Below are 11,802 nucleotides of genomic sequence, written 5' to 3'. Positions count from 1 at the left end.
AAAAGAAAACCCTCTCACATGCATAAATGAAAGATTGCACACAAAGAACTCACATCTTTTCAAGCTTCAATAGTAAATATTCTGCTACTATGTATTAAATACTGCATGGTTTGCCCAAGCTAAGATGAAACCACATCATGAATCAATATGTATTTTGCATTTTCTTTCATTATCTATTCAAAGTCATGCCTACTGCACCTCTAAACATTTCATTAAGTCCAATGATACAGCAAACACTCCCAAAATAAACTTAGATTGTATTGCAGTTTCACTTAACAGTATATAAAATGCTGTGTTGTGACAGGTATCAACTATCCATTAGATACTGAATCAATTTTTCTTAAGCACCACTAACTGCCTGCTTTTCTTGAAGTTAGATCATTCTGAAAATTTCCTGTTAGACCTATGAGTGCAAACATATGGTCACTTTATCTTTTTAAAAGTTGTTCTTGGGGCACCTGGGTGGCTCAGTTGGTTGAGCGTCTGACTTTGGCCCAGGTCATGATCTCACAGCTTGTGAGTTCGAGCCCTGCGTTGGGCTCTGAGCTAACAACTCAGAGTCCAGAGCCTGTATTGTACCCAAGTTTGTAAAATCATCCCAAAACAAATGCCAGAGACTGCTAAGGAGACCGAGTCACGCCTGCAAAAGCAAAGGGCCTTTATTACAAGCTTAAGCTCGGGCTCACAGTCTCCACCCGACCTGCTGGCCACGTGGAGAGAGCCCGGAACAAAGACAGGGCAGGGCCTTTTATCCCTTTGGGAGGGGGAGTTACAGGAAATGATGACAGGTGTACAGTGATCCAATCCCTACCCCCCCATCAATACTGGCAGTCGTGGGAGCCAATCATAACATCTGGAGTATTGACCAATCAGAGTGGGCCCAGGACGCCCCACGTGGGGCGTGACTAGGCCCGCCTCTAGAAAGGTCAAAGGTATCAGCCCGCCTCTCCCAATTGGGCGCCACAGGAGTTGTCCCTCCTTAAGGTGCGCCCTTTCAGGAGAAGCCAGCGCCTTCCCCTTTAAGTACAGGGGAAGCCTGGATCGGACCTGCGTCCTTACACCTGCCTCAGATTCTGTGTCTTCCTCTCTCTCTCTGCCCCTACCCCCCTTTCTCTTTCAAAAATAAACATTAAAAAATTTAAATTTTTAATTAAATTTTAAAAATTTTAGGTTAACTGCACTAAATGAAGATAACACAAAACAAAAAATACAGACTTGGTCTAATTTTTAGTGTCTTTCTTTCCTACTGAGTTTCTTCTTTTTTTTTTTTTTTAAGTATGGCTAACAGATTGCAAAATTCAATACAGTTAAATTTTATTTAATTTCACCTTGGGAATTTCAATTGAAAATATTTGCTGATAATAGAGTAAGCACATTAAGACTCAAAATTTTATATCTACTATGTTAAAATTCTAAAGAGAACTACATGGGAATGGTGTTGTCCCATATACTTTTTGTATGTGGAGAACATAAATACTCTGAAACACATACTTCAGAGATACTATCTGAAATCTGTAATCTGAATACAATGAGAAGGGGGAAGTGGGTCACTGTTTCTGATACTATAAATATAAATAGCCAAATATTAAGTATATTAAAAAATAATTCTCGGGGCGCCTGGGTGGCTCAGTCGGTTGGGCGTCCGGCTTCGGCTCAGGTCAGATCTCACGCTCGTGGGTTCGAGCCCCACGTCGGGCTCTGTGCTGACAGCTAGCTCAGAGCCTGGAGCCTGCTTTCGGTTCTGTGTCTCCTTCTCTCTCTGCCCCTCTCCCTCTCATGCTCTGTCTCTCTCTGTATCAAAAAAATAAATTAAAAAAAACATTAAAAAAAAAATAATTCTCCTCTTGGGGCACCTGGGTGGCTCAGTTGGTTAAGCTCCTGACTCTTGGTTTGGGCTCAGGTCATGATCTCAGGGGTTTGTGGGATCAAGCCCCCACCTTGGGCTCTGCACTGACGGCAAAGAGCCACATTGGGATTTTCTCTCTCCCTCTCTCTCTCTGCCCCACTATGGCTCCTTCACACTCTCAGAATAAGTAAACTTCAAAAAATGCAATAAAATAAACATAAAAACTAAAAAAGTTTTAAAAATTCTCCTCTTAAAAGCAAAGCAAATATTGGAATCAAGTCCTTCTCAATTACACAGAGTCTTTTTTGATTATACATACATCAAATAAGCAGTGATGATCATGTGAGGACGAATTAAAATTAGGTGTCCTTTAGCCTTTGAAAAACAATGTTCTAGCTGATTTGTTTTTCCTACCTAATCCTTACCGTATCTTGAATTTCCTATTTGTAACATTTGAACATCATTTTATATGCTAACCAATACGAGATGTGCTTCATTAATCATAATGTATTTTAAAAGCACTATGAAAATGAATATTATCTTAATGAAGTCATAATTCTTTCAGCTTGAGAACTTTTAAAAATCAATCTTATATTTGATTTCAGAAAGACTGAAACTAAAACTGATCATAATTACTAGCCAGACGCAAATAATAATAAGCACACTTAATGAAACTGCAGTGAGATCCTGAACCCAAAATGGCATTTACCTAGCAGATATAAGAATCATAAATATTAAAACTACTCTTAACAATAATACAGATCCTTTCTAATAATGAATAAGAAATGTATATGCCAAAAGCCAGAAACCACAAAATGAATGCCTAAAACCACTTCTTAGCCAAAACTTCACATTAATCTTTATTTCTGAGCAAAAAACTCTTTGTAAGAATGTCTATGAAGCAAACTGCAATTCACTTGAATTATTTTATTTCTTTGACCAGTAACTTAGTATAAGTCCTAAAGAGTACTGAACTGGCAAAAACAAACAAACACCCTTACAAATAGAAATAAAAGGGGCACCTGGCTGGCTGGGTTGGAAGAATGTGCGACTCTTGCTATAAGTTCGAGGCTCATGTTAGGTTTGAGATTACTTAAAAAATAAACTTCTTTAAAAAATAGTAATAATAAACAGTGTGGTATATACATACAAAGGAATATTATTCAGCCTTTAAAAGGAAAAAAATCCTATCACATACCACAACAGGGATATAAACCTTGAGGACATAATGGTATGTGAAATAAGCCACTCACAACAAGACAAATAACTGGTGTTATTTGTCACTTACATGAAATATCTAAAAGTAGTTAAATTCATAGAAACAGAAGGCAGAGTGGTGGTTACCAGGGGTAAAAAGGAAGTTTTTGTTTAATGGGTATAGACCTTTAGATTTGCAAGTTGAAAATACTCCAGAGATCCGTTCACAACAATGTGAATATTCTTAACACCACTGAACTGTACTTAAACTTGTTAAGACTGCAGATTTCATGTATTTTCTAACCAAACGCAAAGAATAATAACTATGGCCCCATATTTGGTGGATATAATAACTCACTAGGATCTTTCCAGGAAAACATTCAATAAATTGATTTTACCAAAGGCAATGGGATGAATTTCTTCATTATCTTATAAAATATAATTCTAAGGCTCTGGGTGCTCTCATACTCTTGGCCCAAGTTATGGTTCAACACTGGAAATGGGTACTGGCGCTAGAAACATCTGGAAATAACTAATAATACATCAAAATGGATAAAATTAAAATTTCGTATGCTTTTCACACACCCCAGATGAGAAGCTGAGTTGGGATCTAAATATGTTTACTATCTTGGGTGTCTGGGTGGCTCAGCCGTTCGAGTCGGATTCTTGGTTCTGGCTCAGATCATGGTCTCATGGTTCCTAAGATCAAGCACCACATCAGGCTCTGGGCTGAAAGTGCAGTCTCTGCCTCTCTCTCTCCCTCTGCCTCTCCCCTGATCACAGCTCACTCGCTCACTCTATCAAATAAATAAACTTAAAAAAAAGAACTATTTTAATCTGCCACCGAATAATGAAGGAATAACAGTATATAGTGTATACATAATAGATACTGTACACACACACAGTATATAGACACACATACACAGTTCTATACAGCAACCATATGTAACATGTATTTATTATTACATTCCATTATTGTGGAATTTCTAAGGTATTGTTCTCTAATATGGTCTGGTTCAGCACAGAGAACCCTATGCATTACAAATAATAAAGCAGAGACTGCTTAATGAAATCTAAAACTAGATTGCCTGGGTTCTGATTTTGGCTCTCCCTCTAACTAGCTGTGTGACCTATGACAAGTTATTCAGTGTCTCTGTACCTTATTTTCCACAACTCTAAGTACCTTTCTACAGAGTTGCTATGAGGACAGAGTCCAAGTACCTGCCATAGACTGAGCATCCGATATACACTCACTTTTGTTATTTTTATTATTGTTGCATTTCATTTAAATAGTTTGGTCAAGAATTTAGAGGTTAATTTATTGACATGTATTAATCCTTTGATTTGCAAAGGTTAAAATACTTTTTAAAGTCTTCCACAAAATTCAGGTGAGAAATTAAAAAAATTTAAAATCCGAATCAGTGACACAACATGGCTAGACCAAACTGCATCCTTAAGCTTTTTCAGATTCAGTCCAAAGGTCAGAGTTCATACATAGGCAAGTCTAAGAATTTTGCTCCTAAAAAGAGCATTATAATGAAACTTGGTCTTAACATGAACTCTAAAATCTAGTAATAAATTATATTTTAGATTTTCGAGACAAAATGGCATAAAGAAATTCTTGCAAGGTTTTAAAATCCCTAAAGGAAAACCAAAGTATAAAAATTTAGGAGCATAAGACATACCAATTATTTATTAATTTATTTTTATTTATTTTTAAGAGACAGAGACAGAGCATGGGGGGGGGAGGGGTAGAGCAAGAGAGGGAGACAGAGAATCCGAAGCAGGCTCCAGGCTCTGGGCTGTCCGCACAGAGCCCGATGCAAGGGTAGAACCCACAAACCGTGAGATCATGACCTGAGCCAAAGTCGGACGCTTAACTGACTGAGTCACCCAGGCGCCCCCGAACACATACCAATTAAAGTAGGTTCATAGCATCATAGCAGAATGTTGCTTATAAAACGACTATAAATTACCTTTCCTTTTCCATCCTCTCGGGAGGCCTATTTGAGCACAGTAAGTAGATTTATGTTACTTTTGAATGAATTCCTAATACGACATGTTATTAAACCAGCACACACCACTTCATCATAAAGCCTAACCGCAACCACTGGGCTAACGCCTACCACTCTAGCCGTCTGAGGCAGGTTAGTGTAACCATAAGAGCAAACATGCGCCACGCTTTGTACACGCACTTCACACGCGGCATCTCATTTACCTTAATCTATGCAAGTACTATTTTTATCTTTTTAAGAAATGAACCTCAAAGCATTCAGTCTTAAGTATTAACTTAAAACTATATATAAACATTAAGACAATAATTTTGTATCTTTAATGTTAAAATATAGTACAAAAATACTTCACACCACTACTTTTAAATAAACAACTACATTTAATTCAAACTGTGCATATTTGAATTCATTAGAGTTCTTTTTCCTTATATCAGGTACAAAATAGTAAACAAGTCCTTTAAAAAGATAAAATTAGAAACTTTTAAGGACCTGGGAGACCAACTTACACTAGCAATACCTATCAGTGTAATAACATATCTGATCTCAAATATATTCCCATTTCCCGTTATTTTTTAAAAATGTACTATCTGCCAAAGTGGAGGTCTATACTATGCATAGAACATACCTATTTAAAAATAAGGTTTTTTCCTAAACTATTTCTATTTGCTTCATCTTCATCTGATACTGTGTCTACTTAATACATTCACTACCATAAGCAGGCTCTTCTTTCAATGCCCTTTTGGAGAACCACAAGAGATTTATCTCTGTCAGGGGTCAGAAAACTCACATTTCAGAAGAGCACTATTAAGATGTCATCACAATTAATCAATGAACGGAAAATTTCCAAAAGCCTCTGTGTTTTCTAATTCTTTTAACAAATGTAATTCCTCTAACAGCTTGGGATTCACAAACATAGTAACTTTAAAAATTAAAATCAGGCAAAGTAAATAGCCCCTGAAACTCGAAGAAGAAACTACAAAAATTAACATTCCGTTTTTTCAAATTTCAATGTCTACTCTTTTTGTTTTATTTTTCATGATTGTTATAAATAAAATGTAGAATAAAATTTAACATCTCAACCATCTTAAGTTTATAATTCGTATATTGACACTGTTGTGAAACAGAAATTCAAAACATTTTCATCTTGCAAATCTGAAAGTCTGTACCCCTTAAACGTCAGCTTACTTATAAAGCTGAGCCTACTCTTTTAGTAGAAAACAATCACAGAGAAAAGGGTGAAAATAACTATGTTTACACTCATTTTCCTATTACTGCTAGTGACAAACAACATGTTTTACTAAAACTGAGAACTTGAAACATCAAACAAAAGGTATCCAAACCTCACAGAAAATCATTACAAACGACAGAAAATCTTTTACAATCTCTCCAGCACTAAAACTAATTTGCATGCAATTCTTTCGGATCATAGTAAGTATAAAAACTAAATCTTTTTCTGAAATTTGACTGTTTTAAACCTACTTAAATTACCTTGAAACATCAAATTTTGTTCAAAGTTTTAACACTAAGATAAAAATGTAGAATGCATCCTACAACTACAAACTAACCTTTAAAGAAATGTACTATCATATACAAAATATGAGTACAGATATAGAAATAGAACATTCTTGGTCAAACTGAACAAAACTTAGCAATTCACAAGTTACTCTTACTTATGTCCCTCAAACCTGGAATTACCTTTAGAAATGAGTTACATTTCAAAACTGTATTTTCTTGAATTAGTTGACTAAAGAACATCACACAATGCAAATTTCGCATTTGCTGAAAAAAATCAGTTTTATTTTTTTTCCAACTTTTGTTCATTTTTAGAGAACATTCTATGTGAATAAAATTCTATGTGATCATTCTCTGTGTATATAAACAATAAGATAATGAAAATGAGCCAGAAGAAGGAATACATAGAAACATAAGGAACAATAGAAAATCAATACTGCCATGAAAATTTTTACCTCAAAATCTTGAGAGGAATATTTTTTTTTCCTTCAGGAAGAGTCCTTCAAGTAAAGGAACTAGTAAGTTAATGTTGGAAAACCAAGATTCAACTGAACACTAAACGTAAACTAAATCTACTTAGCTAACACTAAACACACCAGATAACGTAAACACAATGTAGCCAATCATTAACATACAAATAGTATGTAGCTGACCCATTATCAAGAGTAAATGTTGCTTTTGTTTTGTTTCATTTTCTGACAGCCATCCACCTCCTTCCTGGTCCTACTGAGGACCAAGAAGGTGGATTTTTGGCACGGCTAGCCAAAGCAATGAGAAATGTTATCCTAATTGTCCACCAGATTGAAATAGAAAACGTAAACCTCCTACATTAAAATATATCCTGTGTTAGATCATTCCTGTTTCAACCCCTCCCTGCTCGCCAGGCCTGCTTTGTTCTTTAAAAAAAATTTTTTTTAATGTTTATCTATTTTTTTTAATGTTTTATTTATTTTTGAGACAGACAGAGCATGAGCAGGGAGGGGCAGAGAGAGAGGGAGACACAGAATCTGAAGCAGGCTCCAGGCTCTGAGCCATCAGCACAGAGCCCGACGCGGGGCTCGAACCCACGGACAATGAGATCATGACTTGAGCCGAAGTTGGAGGCTTAACTGACTGAGCCACCCAGGTGCCCCGTTTATCTATTTTTGAGAGAGAGAAACAGACAGACAGAGCACTAGCAGGGGAGGGGCAAAGAAAGAGGGAGATACAGAATCTGAAGCAGGCTCCTGTCTCCAAGCTGTCAGCACTCATGAACTGCAAGATCATAACCTGAGCCGAAGCGGACACTTAACTGCTTAACTGACAGCTCCAGAAAGCTAGTTTAAAAACACATCCTTTCCCAAGGCTCCATGTGGATTATTACCTCACCTACCCACATCTCCATGGTGGCATTAACAATCCCCAAGAGACTTACAACAAGTTCAGGGTGTACCCACTCCTGCTTTCAGAGTAGATTACAACTTGTGAGATAAATGGGGAGAGGTGAATAAGAAGTGCATGTTATGTCAAGGAATTATGCTTGCTTTCATTAGGTATGACTGTGACATTTGTTACATTTAAAAAAGTCCATAATCTTTTACAAGTTGTATACTCAGAAGTAGGAGTAAAATGACATGATGTCTGAAATCTGCAGAGCTGCCTAAAATACTTCTACAAAAAGAAAAACAAAAGAAGACAGATGAGAATATAAAATCTTAGTAATTAAGCTTATATACACATATAAACTCATATATAGTAGCATTATTCTCTTGTATATGTTAGAAATCTTAAATTATAAAATAAAGTTTAACTTCCTATCATCCATTTAAAGATTATATTATTTCCAGAGGATGTGTGACTATTTTAAAACTACTTGTATATAGAATAATCTATCTATCTATCTATCTATCTATCTACCTATCTATAGAGAGAGAGAGAGAGAAATTTTACTTTTCACCATTTTGGCTTTTGGACAGGGTTTCCTCCTGGCTTGGTTACTGAAAATAAACTCTCCAGGGGTGCCTGGGTGGCCCAGCTGGGTTAGGCATTTGACACTGGCTCAGGTCATGATCTCATAGTTCGTGAGTTCGAGGTGAGTAGGGCTCTGAGCTAACAAAGCGAAGCCTGCTTTGGATCCTCTCTTCCTTTGCCCCTCCCCCACACATGTGCACATCCTCTGTCTTTCAAAACAAAGAGATAAAAACTTTAAAAGTAAACTTATTACCAAGAGTTTTTCCAAGGGGCGAGAGGGATGGAATCTAGTCTTACATGGAAACACATACCCTTAACAAAGAAGAACGCAGCTTCAATTAAACATAAATCAACATGAAAAATAACTCAGGCTAGAAGAAAGCCAACTCATAATTTAACCTCAAGTATTTGCCACCCCAGGGTCTGTTTATGGAAGCTCCTGCTTTCTGGCTCTTTGACATTATCACCAATGTGACTTCTATACACTTTTGAAGACATACAGAAGGGAAAGACTCCACTTATATCTGGGAAGTCATAAAACAGAAAAACTGGAAACTTAAAACTCTAGCCTCTCTTGGGGCACACCAAGGCCTAAAGGCAAGGAACAAGCTCAAGTTGTCAGATCTTCAGGAATTGGGACGGTTTTTGGAGCACCCCTGATTAGCAGAAGCTTTGAAAAGGCCAGGGTACTCACATCTACTACTATCAAATGACCAGATGCAGACAATCAAACTGATTGAATCATTTGGTCACAGCTTTATTCCTACACTAGTTAATGATAATTTGACCATGTAAAAAGAAAATTAAATGTTACAGATTCCTCTCTAGTCTGAAAAAAAATGAAACAAGTGGTAAGCATACATTGACATCAGGAATATTCACTTTTAGCATGCATTATAGGCTTAATAAGGAGTTCAACCTGATTTCCTAATATTTATGTAATATTGCATAATAATAATGAATACTCATAAATAGTTTCAGGCATCACAAGAATCTAAATTGGTAATTATGTTTAGAAAATTTTGACTACTAAGAACTGTGTCCAAATTCTTCTAAAAATCACAATCTATGCATTGCTGGGAGCTGCGTTGGCCTTGCTGGATGACACGGTCACGGCAAGGAAATGACTAACGTTTGCACGGCTCATGCCATGAAGCGAAACTGGCATCTCCTTCTACTATTGGCTCGTACTGGAAATGGGGCTGCTGTTACTGATCAGGCCTCACAGTGTTCCACATCAGACTGGTATTTCCCACACAGATACCTCATGGGGAGAAGCTTATTCCCACCTCTACAAAGAAGAATTTAAACGAAGCACTGCAGATGTTTGTTGAAATGCTCCTCTAATGAGCCTCACAAACCTAAGACACAGATAGATAAAGGGGATTAAAGAATACAAAGAGTTACTATAACTCTGGCCCGGGAGAAAAAGAGCCTAACTTAGAGATAAGAAACAAACAAGAGCCTAATTGGTGCCACAAATACCTACCCTTACGCTGATATCCATCATGAGGATGGGTAAAAATAGTTAAAACTTAAACTCATATACAAAGGCCAGCACATCTAGGACCCCTATGGTGCTTACACCTTCAACATCAAAGAACAAAGTTTACACATGCAACTTACTAAACAGCACAAATACATTCTTCCTTTTGTGAGCCAGACAGAATGACTCCTAGCCTAGCTGATGCCTGAATCTTAGCATTATGGATATAAACAAATGTATTTGCTATCCCGCTATCTTCATAGCTGTAAGATTTACAACTGGTTTAAACAGATGTGAATGTTATCTGCTTTTCACTGAGAATATCTTGTTATCCTATTTGTCAAAATTAACCACCTCACTAAAATTAGAGTAATTCTGCAAAAGTGCCTCTGTAAAACCTGTTTCTGTACACTTTTTAAAACATTTTATCACTGAGAATTATTTGTAGTAAAAATTCTGCTTTTTTGATGTCACGTTAACACTTCATCTATAAAGAGATGCCTGCCAGAAGGGCAGAGATGCCTGCCTGGTGATCAGAAAGAAAGCCCAGGTTCTCTCTCTCTCTCTCTTTCACTGACACCGTCCATCCTTTCAGGGAGCCCTGAACCTGCTGGAGCCAGACTCCGACAATACATGACATAGAGAATAACTCTTAGTTAACCAAATAATCAATAAATCAGCACAAAGATTACTTCTTAATCTTTCAACATGCTTAGTATGTGTAAGATAAAAATCATAGTTTATTTTTTGATCCAATCTTTAAGGTATATAGAAAATAAAATACTATAGCAAGTCCAGGAACTTGCTATCCAGATTTAATAACTATCAACATTTGATTAGTTGAGACTGTTAAAAAAGTATTATAAATGTAAACCACAGGCTTTTCCTAGATCTGATTCAGCCTTCTCACAAGTGTGTCTCTCTTTCCTCCATATGCTCAGCCTTCCCATTCCCTTGCTCTAACTTTCTCATACCCCTGTTCTCATTCCCTTGTCTCACAGACCCATCTTTCTCTATAATTACACAGAAAATTTTCTTGAGGAATCTATACTTCCAATTTCTACCTCCTCGCCCTCTTATTCATTCTCTAATCTACCAAAACCTAGCTTCTGTTTGCTGGACTCATTCAATTCTAAAACCTCATAAGTCCATGGTTATTTTTCAGATTTCATATTATTTGAACTCTTTACCAACTTCTGAACTGAAGCTCACAGAGCTGGGTGTCACCCAAGGCTGACGGTCCTCAGAATTGCAAATTATCAGTTTTAGACAATGGAGATCTATTGTTTTGACTGTGCGGGCCCACATGAGGGAGGGGGAGGCTCTGTGAGGGTCAGTAAGCCAGGACCTAAAAGGAGGGCAGTGGAGAAAGGAAGATTTGCTTTCAAGTTCTATTTCAGCATAGAAGGGCAAAATTACAGTTCAGGAATCATAGTGACAAAAGTTCTAGAGAACCAAATTTATGAAAAAAATAGGTGTACTGTATTCTACTCATACAGATCATAAGACTGAAGGATATATACCAAAATATTAACAATGATTAAATTTCTGGATGTTAAGATTATGGATGTTTTTATTTTCTTCTTTATAATAATATATATTTTGTTAATTCTCTATAATGAACATACATTTTGTTAACAAGAAAAAGGCTGTTCCCCCTCCTTTTAAATAGCAAAAGGTCTGCCTGCCTGCGCCAGGGTAACAAAGAGGGGGTGTTGCCATGGAGATGCAGTTCCACAGAACACTTGTGAGAAAACCCCCAGGGGGTGAGTGGGTGTTAGGAGTTTGAAGGAGGAAGG

At 36.9% G+C, this 11,802-nt stretch overlaps 1 protein-coding gene across 11 annotated transcripts in view; it reads right to left on the bottom strand.

The window, feature by feature from the left end:
* The window catches only part of CREM (cAMP responsive element modulator), a 71,817-nt gene that overhangs the window by 40,803 nt on the left and 19,212 nt on the right, over positions 1-11,802 (bottom strand). For 2 of the 11 annotated variants that reach the window (XM_029955911.1, XM_029955915.1), the window contains exon 1: positions 8,504-8,591. The exons of the other annotated variants lie outside the window; for them this stretch is intronic. In XM_029955911.1, coding sequence (XP_029811771.1) covers positions 8,504-8,506 — 3 coding nt within the window. In that variant the 5' untranslated portion in view covers positions 8,507-8,591. Of the gene's footprint in view, positions 1-8,503; positions 8,592-11,802 lie in introns of those variants that run through there. 11 annotated transcript variants of the gene reach the window in all.

The sequence above is a fragment of the Suricata suricatta genome, chromosome 10, assembly GCF_006229205.1.
Source record: "Suricata suricatta isolate VVHF042 chromosome 10, meerkat_22Aug2017_6uvM2_HiC, whole genome shotgun sequence".
Classification (NCBI taxonomy): Eukaryota; Metazoa; Chordata; class Mammalia; order Carnivora; family Herpestidae; genus Suricata; species Suricata suricatta.
This window is presented reverse-complemented; position numbering and strand designations above follow the sequence as displayed.